Source organism: Dicentrarchus labrax, unplaced genomic scaffold (genome assembly GCF_905237075.1).
Source record: "Dicentrarchus labrax unplaced genomic scaffold, dlabrax2021, whole genome shotgun sequence".
NCBI classification, from domain to species: Eukaryota; Metazoa; Chordata; class Actinopteri; family Moronidae; genus Dicentrarchus; species Dicentrarchus labrax.
In genome coordinates, this window is record NW_026136719.1 from 11361094 (window position 1) to 11382535 (window position 21442).

General features: G+C 42.1%; 1 protein-coding gene across 4 annotated transcripts in view; it reads right to left on the minus strand.

Moving 5' to 3' along the window:
- The window catches only part of nhsb (Nance-Horan syndrome b (congenital cataracts and dental anomalies)), a 48190-nt gene continuing 26748 nt past the window's right edge, over positions 1–21442 (minus strand). Inside the window, exons 1-12 of one of the 4 annotated variants that reach the window (XM_051379073.1) lie at positions 16392–16584; positions 8766–8918; positions 8540–8676; positions 8104–8151; positions 7875–7919; positions 7703–7747; positions 6871–7063; positions 6465–6596; positions 5761–5913; positions 2238–5408; positions 1871–2012; positions 1–1689 (exon numbers count right to left, since the gene is read on the minus strand). In XM_051379073.1, coding sequence (XP_051235033.1) covers positions 1062–1689; positions 1871–2012; positions 2238–5408; positions 5761–5913; positions 6465–6596; positions 6871–7063; positions 7703–7747; positions 7875–7919; positions 8104–8151; positions 8540–8676; positions 8766–8918; positions 16392–16440 — 4896 coding nt within the window. In that variant the 5' untranslated portion in view covers positions 16441–16584 and the 3' untranslated portion in view covers positions 1–1061. Of the gene's footprint in view, positions 1690–1870; positions 2013–2237; positions 5409–5760; positions 5914–6464; positions 6597–6870; positions 7064–7702; positions 7748–7874; positions 7920–8103; positions 8152–8539; positions 8677–8765; positions 8919–16391; positions 16585–21442 lie in introns of those variants that run through there. The other 3 variants (XM_051379070.1, XM_051379071.1, XM_051379072.1) reach the window with 3 other exon arrangements.

Genomic DNA, 21442 nt, shown 5'->3' on the forward strand with positions numbered 1-21442 from the left:
TTACAACCACCTCTAGTAGAGAAAGGCCACTGTGCGATTGTCCAAAATTAGCCTGTACCTTTGACAAATGGGCCCCATCTAGGCGCAAGCCCTTGCTCCTTCTTGATAGACACTCAAATCCAAGCAAATCAATTTAGATCACTGGCAATGTGGTACAAATGTCACTAAAACCTTTCACAGTGAAAGACTAATTATTAATGCAAAGGAACCACAAAAATGTCGACAGAAACCAGGATCCAGGGGATGTTTCCATATAGGGTCATGCAACATGGTGAAACTTTGTCATCATGTTCTGAGTCGCAGTTTTACAAAAATACATGCATCATGTTATCTTTTTGGATATAGTTAATGTGAAGAAATATATGATTGGCTCTGTGTGATATAATTTCTATGCCAGGTCTGCAGATGGAAATATAGTAGATAAGTTGGTGCTGTGTTGTTAGTAACTTCCACAATGAAACAACCCTTGCTTGTTGGCAGGAATACTGAGTAAGGACTGGGAAGTCTGGCCAATGTTTTGGGCACCAAAAGTTGAAAGAATATTAAATTTCATAAGAATTTTTAATTTGAATAAGAAAGCAGTTCCTCAGCGACACACACACACCCACACCATTCAAAACACAAGAAGTAGAAATATCAGTGGATGTTGCATGTGCTTGGTCATGCACACGCACGTTGTCCTTACTCCACAAAATTCCTTTTCTTATTATAATTTACCAAACACTTGGGACTTTTTTTTTTCTTTAAAAAAAGACAGTTCAATCAAAATAGGTCTTAAGTCTTGCTCTTTTAACTATGAGGGAGCCATTCTTTTGATAATACAGTATTTAGGTATATCCTCAAAGTTTTCATAATCATCCCTTTATGATTCAGCATCTCACGACACCCTTAAATAGAATAGTAGATCCAAAACTGAGTGCATGTTAGCAACAGTCAGATTTTGTGTGTCGGAAGAATTACACTATTGGCCTTGATGACACACCTAAGATTACAAAAGTAGAAGGGGCCATTTCAAATGTAGGACACAGCTTAGAATAGAGGACATCTCTCTTCAGGTGGTTTTAGGATGATCTGTCATCATGGGGGCTCCCATCTGAGTTTTCTGTCTCCCCTTCAGAAATGGCTTGCATGGGGGCTGTGTAGAGGCGGCTGCGTGTACTGTAGCGGCTGCTGTTGGCTACAGGGGGGATCCGAGAACGTCCCTGTCGAGATGCAGCTGACATAGGCAGGGTTTTGGGGGTGAAACTCTCCGAGTTGGCCCTGGGAAAAAGGCCGGGTATCTGGATTGGCTCCAGGCCAGAAATGGGGGGCTCCTGGAGTGTAGAGAGTTGCTCCTCAGCCTGTCTAATGGGCCCTTCCTGAAGGGACTCCCCAGGGGTTTTAGGGGTGATAGGGCTCTTCAGAATCTCTGTAGCTGACATGCGGTAGCTGGAATCAGACCTGCTACCTTTCTTCAGCAACAGGAGCTTAAACTCCTCGTTGGACGTGCTGGATTTCTTGGCGCTGCGGTAGATTGGCACAGGGGCTCGTTGTGACCCAGCAGCACTGGGTAAGGTGGCTGGGATGTTGAGAGGAGGGGCTGGTGGAATAATGACAGTGGAGACAGGAGCCACTGGTGCTGTAGGGCAGAGACGAGACTTCGCATTTAAGTCTCCTGAATCTTTACGGCCCAGGACCTTTCTCTTGGATCTGAATGAGGAAATCACAGTATAATCTTAGTTAAGATTTAGACAGGGGATGCGATACATGGATAGACAAAATAACATAAACATATCTAAAATGAACTCAAATCTGACAAACAGACATACAGTGCAGTAAGTTATATAGACACCGCAGACACCGAGTCAAACAAATGCAAAATGTACAGCACCTGTGTATCATGGCAAACAGGTCCTCAGTTGTACGGGTCTTGTTGGGTGATGTGATAATAATGTCATCATCCACTTTGGTGTCATCCGTCAGAGGGGAGAGTGAATTATCACTGGGCGTGGAATCTGTGGCACACAACATCCCTATCACATGTCATCTGGTTGTCTGATCATTTAGTATATAAATTGTAAAATAACCATCCTTTAAACATTGCTCTCTGTTGCTGACTAGAGATTGGTACATGATTAACCAGCTATTGTAGCAACACATGGCTCCTTATTTTACTTAAATAAAGGGCAGCACATTTCTGTGTTGTTTTCTGTAATCTTTACGAAAGAGTACTTCTGCTGCCAGGTGAAATAACTTACCTTTACTGAAGTAATCCTCAGTGTCAGGAGTGGTGGAGTCATCTTTGCTCTCCTGTGGCTGCTGCTGATGGGCACTTCTGGTAGCACCTGATGTCACTTCCTCCTCTTCTTCCTGATCTTCTTGTCCTCCTCTCCTTGCATCGCTGATTAGGTAAGGATGCGATGTCTCCATTGTAGTACCAGGCACTTTGACTGGACTAGCCCAGGGCCCTGAGTCTAAGTGGGATCCTCCAGCAAACTCATACGCTGGGGGTGGAGGGTGGTCCGATCGCATGCCTCCTCTGGAACATGCAGCCCTCGGTGGCTCTTTCACCTGCTCTTCCTCTTCCTCCTCATCATCTTCATCATCATCATCATCCTGGGAGAATGAGCGCTCTCCCAAAACCCTAAACTCAGGGTGTGCATGAGCTGAGTGTGTGAGCCCTCTGAACTCTGTGTGCGAGTGGATATGCGTGTGTAGATCCACAGGCGAAGGGTGGGGGGCACGTGGCACAGGCCGATGCAAGGGTGAGCTGTCTTCGGAGAGTTCTGATGATGGGTCCATCCGGGTTCTGAATGCCGTCATTGCCCAGAAGGTTCCAGGTCCATAGCGGTCTTGCCTGAGTAGCAGGCTTTCATAGGATGGAGGCCCATCGGGGTGGCGACCAGGGGGAGGTGGTTGCAAGTGTTCAGGGGAGGAGGTATGATCATGAGCTGGGGGTCTGGGAGGTGGTCTGCGGGGAGGGAGAGGCCTAGTGTTAATAGGAGGTGGAGCCAGAGAAGAAGCACTCGGAGGACATTTGGGTCTTGTGGCAGTCTCTGGTCCACTTGCTGTTTCGTGGTCTGTAGTGGCAGCACTATCTGTAGATTGGCTAACAGAATGGAGCTGCACTGAACGAAGAGCAGATGGAGTTATCACCAATAGATTGGAGGTGGGAATTGTTGGAGAGTTTAAACTTGGTGGTGGGTTGGTATTTGATGCCTCAGGGACCAACAACTTTGTTCCAGTGGCTAAAACATTTGCAACTCTGTGTTTGCTGTGGTGGAGTGTGTGCATGTGGTGTGTCCGGTGGGATAGCGTGTGTCTAATATAACCACCATGAAGAACATTGAGATCAAGTTGAGAAGGTGGAGGTGGGAAGTCTGGGTCTCTCTTATAGCCAGAGGAAATGGAAGCTCCATCTCTGGGGAAGTGCTGCAGAGAAGAGAGAGAAGACTTCCTCTCGGGCACTTTGGGCTTTCTCTTGCCAGTTGAGGGAGACAGAGGTCCTGGGAAGAACGCTGCTGAAGATGAGGGCAAGGTCGACGTTGGAGTCTCTGATTGGCTGGAATAGCCACTTGATGGTGAGGCCAGGCCAGCCAGCTTCTCAGGTGACCCAAGTTTGAAGTCTCCAGGTGGGAGAGGTGGACTAGTTGGTCTGGTTTCTGAAGCCTGGGCAAGGGCCTGGGTTTGGGTTTCTGTGGAGGAGGAAGAGCTGTCTGGTGACTTGATACACTCCATGACAGTGGTGCCTGTGGCTGTGCTTGAGTTAGACATGGACGTGTACTCACCATTGTTGGACTTCAGCTCAGTGTTGTGAAGCCACAGGTCTGCATAGTCAGATTGCACAGCACCTTCATCCTTAAATGAGTGTGTATCTGCAGAGCTGAAGGACATGGGCTCTACTATATCCACAGTTTCACCCAGTCCCATTCCCCAAGTTCCCAAAGGCTCTGCCACTAGACAAGATGTCTGTAATGGTTCTGGAGCACCTCCAAGCTCGAGGTCCAGTTCCAGCTTCATATCTGTGGAAGACAAGGTAAGCTCTTGTTCACTAACCGTCTTTGGTTGATCCTGATCTGCCTGTGTGTCCGTTCCAACATCAACACTACTACTGTTCTCCTTCAGCGAGGAGGTCCGTTTAGGTGGTGGAGGTTTGACTTTTGGTTTCCTCAGTGGACGACAGGTCCGCCCCAGGGTCATAGTGCCTGTTCTGAAGTCAGCTGAGGACTGGGGGTAAACTCCATGGGACAGCGGTGCTGACACAGTGTTGGATTGGCCACAGTCAGGTCCTGGGTCTGCATAGTTATACATGTATCCTCTGTAACTCTGATTACACTCCCCAAAATGCAGAGAAGAGGAGTAGAAACCCTCTGTATCAGATGGGTAATGGGAGCCAGGCTCTTTTTCAGTGTTGCTGGTCTTGTTGTCACTGAAACAGGTTTGGTCTTCTAGACCTTGTTTGGAGCTGTACTCCTGGGATAACCCATGGCTTTGGGTCTGGTCAGGGTCATGATCTGGATCAGTCTGATCTTGGTCTGGAGGGTATGTCCACTCCCCCTCACTGGCTGTACTGACCCCTGCATCGTCCAGCTGGTCTGTGGCTGAGGATGTGAATGAGCTTGACCTGTGGCCCTGGCCCTGGGGTCTGAGGTCAGAGTGGTATGAGGGATCCAGGGAGAATCCCTCATCAATGGCATTGGGCACAGTGTTGAGTGACAGCTCTGAGTCGCAGTGGGATGAGCCTGTCAGTGGTGGTGAAGAAGGTGGGGGGATGGTTTCAGATGTCTGAGAGGGGCAGGTGGAGCTGGAACCACTCCAGTTCCCGCTCGACGACTGATGGTCCTCCTTGTGGTCCACATGGCTGCCTAGAACCCCTGTTGTAGACACAGAGTGAATAGGGCTGCTGAAAGTGTCTGAACTCGATGAGATCTCACAGCTGCCCATGTCAGCCTTGCGGGGCAAACGAGAACGGCCTCTCTCCATCCAGCTATGCTCTGGGCTCCCTCCACCTCCACCGCCTCTGTCTCTTTCCCCAGATCTCTGCAACCTTTTTAGGCTTCCAAGTTGCAGTGGCTCAGGAGCTGCCTGGTCATCTGTGCTCTCTTCTTCATCCTTCATCAACATCATCTTCATTCTTGGACTAGGGCCAGGTGGAATAAAGTCCTCTGCTTCGTATGGTGACAACTCCTCGTCTTCGTCATCATCATCATAATTGTCATCGTCATCCTCATCACTGTCCATCAGGCGTCCACCCTCTCGCGGTAGGCTACGAGAACGCAAGCGTCCACCGTGGGCTGCAACACTGGTGTATGTGGAGTCTGACTGGTCACCCAGGGAAGAAATGTTGCCTGTTGAATGGGACAGAGAGGCAGGGATTCCCTGATGGCCACGCTGAGCTCTGATGCGCCTTCTGGAGGGAGCAGCTGTACCTGAAGAGGGAAAGACAGAAGAGAGAGGGGGGAACAGAGGGTTACATTTCTTAATTCATACGGATGTCGGCCATATGGACTATACCAGGTTACCGTAAATAAGTAATTCCAGTTTGATGGATCTAGTTTGAAGATGAAAGTATACTGGTTTGATTTTATTGTCAGGCTTCAGATGGTTGTCCTGTTCCTACAAATCATTGCAGGAATAACAAACATTTGGTAATTTGATTTATAACATGAATGACTCAAACAATTTCCTCGTCCTAATCCATAGCAAAAATATAGGAGCCTAGAAGACTAAAAGGAACTACAATAAAGAACCAAATATACTTGTCCCTCGTCAGAAACTTACATGCTATAAGGAAATCATCTGTCTGACAGCCAGAGTCACGAGTGTGATGAAGGCGACCACTGATTGAGAGGTCTTCTTCACAGAGAGAGAGTTGGTGAGGGTTGGCATGGATGATCACTGTGCGCTCTCTTGCTACGGGTGATTCATCTGAGTCTAAATTCAAAGAGACAAAGCATGTTGAGTGTCTGAAATATCAGGTATAAACCTTTCTTAAAGGAAAATGTGTGTTTTTGTTTACCAACATACTCTTATTTTTGTAATTTTGGCCTTTGGTTCTACAGGTAATGGTAACATTTAAAACCTGTACGTTTTCCTAAAACTATATTATATGGATGGAAAAAACAATGGTGCAAGCATCTTAAAATGTACATGACAATTGTCTATTGCATTATGAAACTGCATGCATGTGTAACTATGGGAAAATTGTTGAACCAGGAGGTATCTCACAAGTATCCTAGTACAGTTTGGGTTGGACAGTTTTAATGGACCAAGTAGTTTTGTCTGTATGTGATTATTTATTTAGCTTTAGCTTGCCTTCGTGGACTCATGGCTGTATTAGTCACCTCATCCCTGGATCTTAGCAATTAAATTGGTAAAATATTAATAAAACTGAGAGCAACTAGCAGAACCTAAGAAAATAAAGACCCATATAGTATAATACCCCTAAATTTTCAACCAATGAGCAAGTGTGCTCTATAACATACCCATGTCGTGTTGTACTCTTTTGGGTATTCCTGTGATAGTCTTTCTCCTCCTCAGCTTCCTCCTCCTCTGAAGAACTGACTGGGAATGGACTAGAGAGCAACGAGCACTTGCTTCCCTGTCAAACCCAACTCCTGCAATAACAACAGAATATAAGTAGAGGTTGAAAATGCTTGCAATGTTATGTCTATAATGTCATTTCTAATAATCATCTTTCTGCTCATTCCCATATGGTTTAGTGGTTAGAATTCCTGGTTTTCATGCAAGCAGTCTGGGCTTGATTCCTTATTTGGTGACAGTTGCTGTAATTAGTTAGCACTGCCTCACAATAAGAAGGTTCCTGGTTTGATCCTCACTAGGGAAAACCTCACTCTTGCTTAATTGTCCTGTTTTTCTTCTTTATCTTACCTGTGACGTTGATGGGGATGATGCAGGAGGAGATGGCATGAGAATCGGCAGTTGTCTTCTGATCTGATGGTGGGAGGTTTTCCTTTGACCAGTTTGTCTGTTTATCCTGGGTTGAGGGGGCACTGGGGGCTGAGGCCTTGGCTCTGTGGCCTCCCAGGACCTCACCACCTTCACCTTCTGCTGTCGAGGTAGCCTGGAAGACAGAGACAGACAGCAGCAACTTTATAGTAGGTGCTGATTCAGTCTTACAGTTTCAATACACAGTAAAAGTCACTAGACACTATTTTACAATTGCTCTAAAATCAATAGATATGTAATGACAAAAAAGACACCAAAGGTAGTGCTGAGGGAAGCTATCTAGAAATATGAACTACTGAACTAAAGTGATCAGAAGAGAAACAGAAAGTTAAAACAACACAAACGCTTAATACCTTTCTACTCCATGGAATGAAGATGCAACCTTCAATACGGTGAAGTGAGTAAAAGCACTCAAACTACGAACACAAAATACGACAAAAGAAAAACAAAAGAACAGATGACATGACATGCCTAATCCAAGAGGTTAGATAATTCTAAATAAAAAGATTAAAGGAAAGTCAAAAGGTGAAAGATGAATGAGACAGACAAATTATTGTTTCATTTTCCAGTTTCCTCTTTCTAGCAGTCTTAAAAGTTCTCCACTATGGCAAAATCATATGGTCCCTTTTGTCACCTCATCTTGCCCTCGTATACCCTGTCTTTCAGTAACTACATTAGAGTAAACCTGAGTTAAAATGCATGGCAGTAGAAGTCTGAAATAGTTCACAGTTCACCATTCACACATCTTCCTTACCTTTCTTTGGATCGTCTGCATATCTGCTTCTCTTCCTGGCCTCTCCTGTGGCAGCAGAAAAACACATACATACAAACTTGCTGAGTGTGCACACACAGCTATAATTGGTGAAGTCTGTAAGCAGTGAAATTAGACGTGTTTCTTTCTTTTATCTGTCAGTGAATTGTCTTACTTTTCTCTGAATGGTCTGGATCTCTGTTTCTCTCACAGTCCTCTCCTTCGAGAGATTCAGAAAGAAGAGAAAGAGAAAAAAAAAGTTTACTGGAATCTAATGTAGTACTGTAGATGTTAGATGAACCCTGCAACACACAGCAGTAACTGTACACACAGGTGGATATCTTACAAGTGTCTACATGTTAGACATTAACAGACATGAACACACAGACAAATTTCTGTTTTACCTTCCTGGGTTGATAGTCTAACTCTCGCTCCCTCTCTGCTCTCTCTTGCTGCATGGCAACATCAGAATGAAATATTATGTCAGTTTATTGTAGCACATATTTTAGAAGAACCAAAGATGTCAATAAGAACAAAAAATATGAAATAAAACAATATGAATAGGGAAAATGGTAAATGTGCGTCCTTGGTGTTCTACTCAATGTGTCTTTAATGTCTCCCTCACTATCCCATACCTCACTCAAGCAACTCTCGTCACATAAGTCACATAAGCCCAGAATTTATTGGCCTACAAGTGTGGACTGCTTGACAAGGAATACGATCACATAATGTAGTCTCCGTTCCTGCCATTTAAAGTAAACGATTTCTGGAAAACGTCCTCTAATTGGTTGGTTGTGAGATATGTCATATTTTCACTTGTGCACAGTGCGTCGTCCTCACCGCTCGTGCCAGGCGACTCCTCTGTTGCCGGCGGATGGAGTGTGGTGAGGGGAAGGTGGGCATGGGGGGTGCCACTGAGATAGAGATGGTCACCCTGTTTTTCTCTCGACTCGTTGAGCGGTGGCGGTGTTGTTCGTCTGTGAAACCCAAACACCAACACATAAAAACTCACAATCCATGTCATTTGTACACAAAACATTATGAAACAGCAGCCTCAGTCTCTCACCTTGGTGCAGGGCTCTGAGACTGAGCTGAGCGTTTCTGTGCAGCTCCTCCAGACATGGTGGCCGGGTACAAGGATGAAACACGTTGTGTTGCTGGTGCCATGGAGCCTGATAGTGTAGTGACAGCTTACTCTCTATATCCAGATTTGACACCGCTAAGAGAGGGGAGAGAGACAGAACATGTTACATCTTTATGATGACTCTGCGATAAAACAAATCATGACTGGTCTGCACATAAAAAAAAGTGTTTTGACCAGAACATTTGCTGTATGTGTCTGTACATCTAATTAAAGTGTGTGTATAAACAGTATAGTGTGCTTTTCTTTTACATGCCTGTTTAACTGAGCCTGACCTTCCTGATCAAATCTTGCATCAACAGATACTTTGTGACTTCTTGTCACTATATAAAGCTGATTTTGTCTTGTCCCTGTTCCTAACTTACAAACCTTTGTGCGATTTTATCTAATCAAAGGAAACTAGGAAACTAAGAAACTATTTTTTAACCTTACAGACCCATGACCATTGACTAATTAGCAGGCCTGCAATTATAAAATGTGCTGTGAGTCCATGTTCTTCCTGTATCCTTTGCGTCCCAGTCTGTTACCCCCATGAGCAGAAGTAGAACAGACTACAATCGTTAACTAAAACCTCTGGAACACTACTTGTTGCCAGGTGGGCTGAATGTCAATAAGTTTGAGGTATTTTATATTAAACACAATTATTTAGGAATGTGCACAATATGTTTTTATTATCAAATCAAATACTAAAGATCTTAATACTGCATTTTGACATAGTACAGTAAAGATGCAGGATCCACTTGGGGCCCTTTTGGTGCACTCTCAAACAAAACTGCAATTAATCAAATTAAATCATTGTATGTCACAAACCACTCACATAGTTTTAACATGAGGTTTTTGGGTTCTACTGTCTGGGGTTGCAGATACCCACACTGCCCAATTGGTAACCCAGCCTTGTTTAGGCCTTAATATAGAATATTTATTATTATAAAAATATAATAATAACCTCAGCTCTCAGTGCCTCTTCCATCAGCATCAGAGAGAAAAGAGAAAGTAAAACAATTTACCACCTACAATGCCTCACACTAAAGGCAGAAAAAAAGAAAAATAATGTTTTTAGTTGATACACACACAAAAAAACTAGTCTGATGCAAGGCGTATCACAACACTGTCAATATTGCACATTAAAGAGACAAGGCTGCGACACGCCAGCAGGTGGCAGCTAAACACACCTCACCACTGCAACTCTGCATACACCAACAGACCAGTGTAGTCTCTCACAGTCCTCCATGTTTATTGCCACCACAATGCATTTTTCTCAGACAACACAGCAAACTATGAATAATGTGCAACTGAGAATCTCTAACTTTCATTTCCAAAGATTGAAACGCTTGATCTACAGACGAGGAGAGAGAGAAAGAGAAGGACTGTGATTATCCATCTCTCTTATCTGCTCTCAGGGCCCCTTTAGCTTTTTATTATGAATCCTATTTCCTCTCTTTTAACTCTGAATTCAAAATGCAATTGTGTCCTTGAAAGCCACACTGTACATCAGTAGCCAGGCAACCTTTCATTGCTAATCAAGGCTTGTATTTGCCCGCAATTAAATCAGCGAGCTCACATCAGCAGCATTTGGCCAATTTAAACTACAAGGTTAAAGAAGCACAGCAGGCCAGCTTATTCACACTAAATAAACAATTACACAGTGTACTATCCTAAAGACTGTCACATACACATCAAGTTATTTTCTTGTTTTGCATATCACACCTTATGTCCTTAACATGAAGACTATGATTATAAAATACAACCAAAATACTCAGCTGTACAAACTCACTTGGCAGATGAAGCAGAGGAAAAACAGTAAGACTAATAAAACCAATTTAAATACATTCAAGAAATCACTTGTCAATTTAGGTACTATTTTTCCTTACTCTAAAAGCTGAAATGAAGGAATGTTCTTGGAGGTCTTTGTGTTAGAGCGAATCTGCTCAATAAACTGACAGCTCTGCAAAATCTGCAAAAAGGGGGGGATTCCTTGATATTTTGTTATTTTTGGTTGTGAGTGGAAATTACCATTGAAAGAGAGAAAAAAGAGGATCAGAGAAGTAGAATACTGAAACCAGGTTTCTTTGAAAACAGTGTGTAGAAGACCTAGTTGTTGTGACACACTTAAATTAGCGGATTGGTTACTGTAGCCTTCTGCCTGCCCACTTCCCCGATCGTCCCTTCATTCTCCTCCTCTTTGATACTCTCAACACTCTTGGTCGCTTGCTGCTGCTATGTAGGATTGTAGAATATGTCATCAAAAAACTCTTTCTTATTTAAAGATCCTCTCTAGACATGTTTAAGACATATAACATATAACACTGTTGCTTTTATATGTTTTTTCAAAACAAAAAATAAATCTTAAAACCATGTCTACTCCTTTTCCTGCAGACAAGTCCAGAATATATGAACATTAGTTTAGCCACAGGACACAAAATGTCACATATACTTTACTGGAACACGCATTCTTAGTTTATGTGTGCTGGAGGTCTCATGTTTCCACAACACATTTGTTTAAGTTGCATACTGGACCCCAATTGACTCCAAAAAGGTTGTGATGTCGACACCTGTATGTTTGTATGTAGACGCCCTAAATACAGATTTAATGTGAGCATAGAGAAACTTTCCACCTTCAGTATCAAACTCTGAACATAACCCATTCTGCACAGTGAAGCTCAAACATTCAAATGAAGCAGCAATAAGCAAAGCAACACTGTCGGTGGAGGGGGATGTCAACATATATACCTATTAAGTCTAGAAAAAATGTTGAATGCATGCATATCTCACATGCATATCTCACAAAACATCAGCAAAGTTGATTGAAATTAGAATCTAGCTTAGTCCATTGTCAGGCTGCAGCATGTCCACCAAACAAACGTAAAAAGAAAATGTATTCAATTCATATCAGACTGGTCACACATCCGTGTTTTCCTCTTGACCATGCGTTCCACTATCTCACCAGCCTTCTCTCTGGCGGCTGACATAGCCCTAAAAAAGCTCAGCAAAACATGAACAATGCAGTGATTGAAAGTTTACTTTTTGGGAAAATAAATATTTTCCCAAAATAAACTATCAGAAGCATGTAACAAAACTTTTATATTCAGCATCCTATCGAGTTACACTCTTTTCCCTACCTGCATTGCCTCGCTCCTGCCTCACTCTTGCTGTGCTGCACCTATTCTTCCTCTGCATTCGATTAAGCGTATGCTGAGAGTTACCCATTGCTAACATCCAGGACCAGCCATGACATGACTGAGCACACATACACACTCTGTCTAGAGTCTAACGCTGTCTCTCTTGCTCTCTTTTTGTCTTTTACCCATGATCCCTCTTCTTCTTACTGTATTCCTCCATCTCTGTTTTCCCTCATCCTGAAATCTGCAGGTGCAGTGTCAGCAACTTGCAGTGTCATCAGGGCTTGCATGCCAACAGCACCAAGAGAGGAGAGGAGAGGAGAGGAGAGGAGAGGAGGTACAGTGAATAAGAAGGTAGAAAACACTATATAATAAATGCAGTGCAATACAGAAAACAGGGTAATGCAGCAATTCATGGGGGCCAAGCAATTTAAAAACAGTGGTTCAAAGATTACACAGAAGCAATACAAATGTTTGTGGTTCAGTTGTGTATGAACTTTGATGCAATTTGAATTTTTTGCTAAAAAATGTTTGATTAAGGGCTAGATCTGAAAGACAGACATTAATGGCTACACAAGGAAAGATAAACCTTTGCCTAAGGGGGTCTGTACCAACCAATAATGTAATAACTACTGTTAATAATAATTATTTAGATTTGACAATCTACACTCAAGTTACAACAACTTCCAGTTTAATGGTGACACATCGAAATTTGACACCACGCCATTGAAAGGCCATTAAACAAAAACTCTGGTTAATCATTGTCAGCGTTTACAGACAGATACTGCAGTATGCTCCAACTACAGTGTCTGTAACTTTCAGAAACCGACAATGCAACACTTCATGCTGTCTTCGGCTAGGTGTGAGAAAGTAAGTGGTGTTTTTTGGGGGTCTTTTATTGCCTTTGATCGATGGTGACAGCTGAAGAGTGACAGGAAAGGGGATGACACACAGCAATGGACCTCAGGTCGGAGTCAAACAGATGGCCGTTGCAACAAGGTCTTTGTACATAAGGAGCTACCAGGACACCCCAAAAAGTGGTGTTTTAACTTCTCTCTCAAGTTCTCCTTTTTCAGTTTTTACACAACTTTGTTCGTCACTTTTCAGTTGACAACTGAGTACAACACTATGAGCGTCTTCAAGGAGAGACTGCCTGAAAATATATGCTGTTTTTCCCATATTTAGGCTATATAAACTATTTTCACATATCACTCCACTCTAGCAGAACACTTTTGCATTCCAATGTTATCGGACTACATGTGGTACACACAGAGAAGTAGGGGTATCATTATACCCAAAGGTACATTTGTCAGAAAAGTGCCCTGTAAGGTACAAAGAAGGTGATAACTGATGACCTTTGTTTAATCTTAAAGGTACAAGGAGTACATATTGTACTTTTAACAAGCTTAAGGTACAAGATAATGTTAAATATATAATAATAAAACAATAAATTTCGATTCAATTCTTTGTCTGTGAGGCCTATGAATAATCTACGAGCAAATAATTAGGACAGCACTTCCATTCAACTTTTTTAATTTTGCCACAAGGACGTTTCGTGCAAGACGTCCTTCTTCAGCGTGTATTGGCAAGTTCACAATGGATCTATTTGAGTGATTTTGTTCATTTAATCAAGTAGCTAATTGTCAGTGTAGCAGAGTGAAATGCTTCCACTAGCCATTACCATTACTCCCAATTCAATTTAAATTAAGTATTATCACTGTTTTATTGTCAATCTATTTTCTCATTCTTTGCATGCCACCATGGGGACTCCCTTTTCTGTATTTATTTAACTTTATTTTATGCCGTGGCCCTCCCTTATGTAGCCCCTGCGGAGTTGGGTAGTGCAACCTGTTTTTACCCTGCAGTCTGCTGTGACATGTGCCTGAAGCAAGTGCACTTGTAGTTTGCACTGCTGAAGCTTACAGTTTAAAACTTGATTAAGGCTGTTACAGCATTCACTTGTTATGGACAAATCAGTTCTAGTTGAACCATACAATGAAAAAGTACTGAAAAGTGTTAAAAGCGGTAAACTAGTTATTTCTTCAAATATGTTTTGGTGAAAAAGTGTAAATGCGCACCCCCAGAACTGCCAGGAAAAATCTGGGTGGGGAAAGTGAAGAAGCAGCTCTTGCCCCTCCCTGATTACCACCACTGAGGTGCCCTTGAACAAGGCCCGTAACCCCAACTGCTGTGGTTGTACTGGGCAGCTTCCAGGTATGAATGTGTAACAGTGTGAATGTGATCAGTTCCTGCAAAAGAGTCTGTCTCTACCATTTTTTTGTACGAGGACATTAAGGTATATTTTTGTCACTAGGGGTACAGAAATGTTCTTTTAGAGGTACAGAAAAGAAAGTGTAAAAACAAAGCATTTCTTAGAGTCCCAGGAAGAAGACTCCAGAAAATTATTGAACCAGGCCAGGCCTAAACCAGCCCAAGTGCTGCTAATGGAAGCTTTACATCAACCCAAGTCTACAGGTGTAAACTTCTGCAGTGCCACAACACAACCAAATGATCTGACAGCTACTCTGATCAGCCTGACTCAGCTGACTATCTGAAGAACAGCAGCCGCAAGGACATTTGTGTCGAACTGCTGCTCTCTTGCACTAAGATGGCCTGGTGGACGTTGTTTTGGCACAGTAATGATGTCCTCCCTCCCCATTGCAGGTGTTCAGTGCATGCTCAACTGGCAGCAGGACCGGTGGCAGAGTCAGTAGATAGGGCGTGCTTGGGAATGCCCAAAAATGTATTCTATGGAAAAGGACATTAAGACTGTAGTCTGTAGTCTTATAGTAGATTTAACTAAATTTTTCAGTGATCAGTCAGTTACCAGATTAGTATACAAGATAAGATTTGTTTTTGCTCAAGCACAATGTCAATGTGAAAGCTTTAAGTGTGTGATGTACAGTTGGTGAGTTATTGGCTATAATGTAAAAATGTTTTTTATGGCACCACTTCAGCCTCATCTGGCTAATGCGTCTAATTTTTATTACCTAAGAAGTGGATTAGGTTTTTAAACATATATGGGAGGCTTGGCTGGTGTGGGCTTTGTGAGATCCACAGGCATTTAGGGAAGAAGAAGAAAAGGAAGAAGGAGACAGATAACAAAAACACGCTATAGTGTAAAAAAAACAACTATACTATAAAGAACATGATGCACAATCATTCACGACATTTACAAAGAGAACACTTACGCTCCACATGTCACTGCTTTGATATGGTACTTTCTGGTACAGCTATATGATTTTGTATTTTTGTATCCCTCTCTTTGTCTCTGTCTCTCTCTCTCTCTCTCTCTCTCTCTCTCTCTCTCTCTCTGGTCCAGATGTGAGTGAATGTAAGTCATTAGTGGAGAATGTATTAGGGTGTATCTGGGTCAGGCAGCATACTCCCAATGGCAGTAGCTGCAGAATCTTGTCATAGTAGACAGCTGTTATATAAGAAACACTAGCTGGCCAGTTCTGCAGAGGAAAAACTGTGCGTGTTAGTGTTAGTGGGCCTACAACGGCTCAGCAGTCACACTATGCACCACCTCATATATATTCAATATTTTGATATTGATATTGTTTCAGCCAAGGGTTCAAACTGTTGCAGGAACAACACTTTAATTTACCATTTATATAACATCCACTTACAACCGTTTAACATACAGTTGCCCCCTTCACTTGTTTTGAGGTTGTTATTCCACGCGGTCTGACAGTGTCATGCATATTCTGCATCCATTTATTAACTCTTTATTGAAGTTATATGATGGTTATAGGTCTGCAACTAACAATGTTTGATTAATTGATCCATTTTTTTAAGCAAAAATTACACAAAATAGAGATAAAAGCCCCTCACCAGTTCCCAAAACACAAGGTAAGAATATCCAAAACCCAAATAGATTGAGTTTACTATTAGAGGACCAAGAAAACTGGAAAATATAAGTACGTTTTTGCCATTTTTGCTTAAATAATTACAAAATAATTAAGAAATGACAAAACGAAAAATCTAAATTGTTGCAGATTAATTTTCTGTCCATAAGCTTATTGATTGAGTTACTAATCATTTCAGCTCTAGATGTTTAAATGTTTATGAAAAGGTTTATAGAACTGTAATCAAATTCAGTTGATATCACACATAATTTATAACAACCTCATGCCACAACACTGTAGTGGGACATACATTGATTTGTCATTAATTTGCTAAAATACCATCTTATTAATAAATACATTGACCGGAGTGATTAAGTCTGACAGAATGGTAACTGTTTTTCATGGTAGATGACAGTGAGCTGATAATATTATACTATGTCACTGTGTAACATAATCACATTGATATTACAGTCTGTCTTAATTAAAAGCAATTTAACAGTATAAACAAACAACATGTATATAACAGGAATTGAACAGGTTATTACAGGTTTTAAGAAACACACTCATGTTACAGACAGTACCTTTGGATCGCACAGGGACGCAGCCTAGACCCAGACAAGCCAAAGCCATGGTCAGCAGCTGTCTACTCTCTCTTCTTATTTTCCTCTTTTTTGTCTTTCTCTGTCGCTCCTCCCTTTTCCCTGCAGACTCCTTGTCATCTGACTCTCAACGCCTCCTTATTTACTCCTGCACACCTTTCTAAAACATTCCTGTGCAACTCCAACATCCAGACTAGCAACATCTGCAGACAGAGACCCTCCCCTTCTACCTCCTCACCCACCCACCTGCTGTCACTGCTCTCTCCTCCCTTCAGCTGACCCAACACGTCACTGAAATAAATGTTTTCCCTAAGTTGTCCATAAGATCTATGGATATTTGACTTTGGCCTTGCCGAGAGCTACATGGCACTCTCAAGGAATGATGCACCTACTCATCATCACAAACTCAAACACTGCGCTGTCCTGTCTCTATGTCTCTATGAGTCTCCCCCGTCCGCTGGTGTCAGATGGTAGGATCCTAACTGAGCATGGCCTGTCCCTGACCGTAATCTCTTTATGATGCAGTAGTGTGTGTGTGTGTGTGTGTGTGTGTGTGTGTGTGTGTGTGTGTGTGTGTGTGTGTGTGTGTGTATGTATGTGTGTGTGTGTGGGGGGCAAAGTATTAATGTATTAATCCACCACATGCTGGGAATATGTATCACGTGTCCAATCCTTCTATAGCACAAAAGTGAAGATCTAAGGGCATGTGTGTGTGAGAACACCTGACTTTGTGTTTTGTGTAAAAGCATTCATTTTTACAATTGATAAACATGAAAATTAGGCAGAAATTGGACATTTCAGGCCATATTTTAAAAACCTGAAAGCAAAATATTTTCAATATTATTCAGTGTCCTCATCAAGTAAACTTAGCCTTTGTCTACACTGATTATGAGGAGTGAACATCCCCATGCGATTTCAAAATAAACAGCATGACATACACACACACACACTAACAGAGACAGAGAGAGAGTGTACGAGCACCCCGCCCGGTAATCTGCTGTAATCTGGAGCTCTGGCAGTTCACTGATTTTGGAGTAGAGCTGGCGGAGCTGGCAGTCTGCTCGAGGAGCTTTCAGCCTCCCGCCATGGCCGGGAACGACACAGACACACCAAAAATATCTGCACACACATGCAAACCCACCACGTGTCCGCACACGCTTCAACGCAGTGGTCAACATCAGCACAAACATAGTAGAACATGGTCGTGAATATTAAATGAATGGATGTTGCTTTGTTGCTTGCTTAAGTTATTTACCGCAGTTTCTCTAAACAGGACTGGGAGGCCGTTAATAGCTTGTTGTCCCTGGGGTTGTTTGTCAGTTGAGGTATTGAGTGATCTATGAAACATCTGGGTCGATCAGAGACCTTTCAACCGCATATGAGCCGCATCGTAACCTGAGCTCCTTGGATAGAACCCTAATGGCTTGCCCTGTCTGAGGAGCTTAGGCCAAATCACTCTAAGTATCATCTTTTAAGTCTCTTAAAACAAACTTTTACAGACTTATTTTCACGTTGGGATCATGCTCAATAACTGTAATTTCTATTTGATCTCTCTTGGTTTGGTGCTTATGAAATACAACAGAAGAAGCACTGATGGTTAATAAATTCCTCTATTTCTCTCCCTTTCTGTTTCTCTCTATATTTGTCTCTATATTTTTGTCTCTGTCCTCCTTCCTCACAAAATGAATAAATCATACTACCCCCATTCCCTTTTCCCATCCCTCTTCCGCAGCTGCACACCTGCACTATTGTTCAGACTCCCTCCTCAATCCCTCTGTTCTGCCCCTCTGACCTGCACAACATCCACGTTATAACAAGTGTGTGTGCGTGTGACTGTGCTAATTTCTATAAGGGTTTGAGGCCTGGTTGAAATGGCTAGCAGAGGTGAGTCACAGTGTTTGACAATAAAGCCAAAAGTCTTATTTATAGCACCGACCACATCACAGTGAGCCTGACGAGCCGGAGAAAATATCAACAACATAACAGCAGGTTAAATGTTCAAGGGATTATTTCCTGGCTCGGCACACGCTGTTTACCCAATATTAACAGACTGCACAGAAAATGCTGCTGTGCTGCCCCTTAGTGGCACAGCATGACCACTACACACACAGTCGGAGACTGCTGTATGTATGTGTGGACTGAAAGTCACATCATTGAAGTGCTTGGTGGATTTGTGAGTGCTGCCACATGTTAATCACATAGATTCTATATGTTGTATGTATATGTGTAAGAAGGGATGATCTAACTGTAAAACAAATCATCTTATCTCGTGTCTCAAAGCTGCCTCGATCGCTTAGTTTGTTTGTGTTATTGTGTGACTTTAGTGTTTTTGTTTGGATCCTAACTGAAGTTTTTTGCTATGGATCGAGGCAGCCATAAACTCCCATGTGCTGCAAGGTAAAATGTATGTTTTTGTCAAAGAAGTCTGATGGCTTTGGAGACACACATTCAATAGGTGTCATATAAACACATAAGCAGCAATAGTGAAATTACAAAGCAGAGAGGTGAATATTAAGTGAAAATGTTTACCAAGCATATATATGTTCTTTTAACTTTAACCCAGGGTTTTTTGTCCACCAGCCAGATGGCCAGTGAATATTCAAATTTCACTAGCCACTGAATACATTCCCATTGTTTTTTGTGCCCAGCTTTAAAGTCAGTAAATTATTATTTTACTTTTACTTTTGACTCAGTTGCACAAGAGGGCAAATTATTAACATTTGCACAAAAAATTAAGCAAAGTGCGTAATTGAATATACAAAGAAATGCGTTTAAAACCAATATATTTTGTACATCAATATGAGGCACAAAAACATTAACAGAACAATACTTTTCTGTCGGTGGACAGTGGTTGCTGAGAAAAGCAGCAGCAGGAGATTAATGTTTTATCATCTCATGTTGTTGTAGCGCCTCATCTCCTTGCTCAACCTTTTTGAGGATTCTGTATCTCCCCAAACCTCATCAATATTGCAGCATTGTTCCTAAAGCAGCAGTAATCAGGGAAGGAAATATGGAGAGAATAATAGAGTTGCGTAAACTACAGGAAAAATGTTGCCATTGGAGTACCTGGGGTTCTTTGGGTTTGGATTAAATGTTATGCCTAGTAAGTGACACACTGCACATTTGTCTGCTTGCATAAGTTACTTAGTATGGATTTTAGTGAATAACCCTGACGGCTAGAATAAAACAAATAAATCCTTTGGTTCTCTGTTTCTAGCTTCACTTACAACTGCTTGATCACAAGCCAGACAAATGATGTCCTCTGATGTTTGGGCTGATGCTATAGCTGGTTTTATTAATGGTGTCCTCTCTGGGTTTGTGACTCCATATGGCAGCTTCCAGTGCTTGACCTGTTGTTTTAGCTTTAAATGGGGGACACTACTCTGAATCTCTACACCAAGGTTGTTTTTGGCTGTTGACCCCTTAAAAAATCATAATATCTTCATGCCATAATACCTGTGTAACATAGCCTCCATGAGGCAGAGTTGTCGAATAGATCAAACACACACATTTCCCTTTTTCATTTTATTTGAGAAGGTCAAGAAGCAGCAACTATCGTGTAACAATAATTGTAAGGAAAGAACTGTCCCACACATTATCTCCTTACCAGTAGAATTATTATTATGATTATTTATTTATTGGTTTTATTACCTTTTTCTAACTGACGGTGACAGCTGAAAAACAACAGGAAAGTGGGGAGAGGGAGAGCAAAGGACCACAGGTTGGACGCAAACCCTGGGTCGCTGCACCAAGGACTTGGGGCGCCAGCTCTACCAGGTGAGCTACCCAGGCTCTTACCAACAGAGTTAAAGGAACTGTAACATAACTCAACACAAAACATACAAAACTAAAGTAGGCATCTTGTTTTTATCTCCCTCCAAAATAAGAACTGGTATCATCTTGGTATAGACCAGCGGCAGGAGGGTGGGAATAAACGACACTATCATGCCAGCAGTGAGGGTGGCAGAGTGTGTGTGTTTGTGTGTTTTCATATTGTTCTCTGTGTGTGCTTGTCAAACAGACTTCAGCCAGCATTATTATGTGTGTGCGAGTGTGTGTGAGAGTGTGTGTGTTTGTGAATGCCTCAGCCATGTTGGTGGAATGGCACGAGACAAGCCATCGCCCATGTTATTTTTAACTGCGTGTCTCCATGGAAACCGGCACATATGCAGGGAGGGGGTGATCTCCTGCTGTGCGTGTGTTGAGACAGACTCGTACCGCTGGTCATAGTGTGAATGGGTGTGTGTGTGTTTCTGTGTATACAGGTATATGCATGTCTGTGTGTGTGTGAGTCTTCTAATTATTCTTATTTGTTAATACAGTCTTTCAAATTAAAAGCAAATATTTTTACATTAGTATGTTACAGTTTCTGAGCTGTGTGTGTGTGTGTCTCTGTGTGGAGATATGTCACATCTAAGAGCCTGAACGGAAGACAGGGAGAAGGGAAGGGAGGGGAAAGGGCTTCTGAGGCAACTGAGGAAACACCAACATGCTGTACCTGACGACAGGAGGGGGTCTGCTGCAGTTACCTCAACCTGATATCGCCCAAGCTGGGCTGCAGGTTAACTAAATATATCACCTACCAAATGTTACCTGCCTTGTCTCCTATGCAGCTGAACTTAGATATACTTTTATAAACTGTGAATTATTGATCTGCTTTTGTCTACTTTTCTATAACACCTATGTTCAGAGACCTCAATTTAAGAACATATAGCTGTGGTGACACAGTCATGTAATTTGTAGTGAATGGTAGATAATTCTCACTGCAGGAATAAAAAAATTTAAAAAATCCACTGGATGCAGTTATTTTGGTTCTGTGTGCCTGGCATCATCAATACTGACTCTTCATTATTTATAATTAATGGATCAATGAGTATATAGTGACTAAGACATACCTCTGTTGTTAGGTTGTGGGGGAGGTTTATGTTGGGTGAGGACATTCTTCTATAGCTTTAGAAACCATCCAACAGTTATCAACTGAGTGAACGTAGTCGTTTCTATGGAAACAACTTAAAGATTAAAGCTGTGAAGAG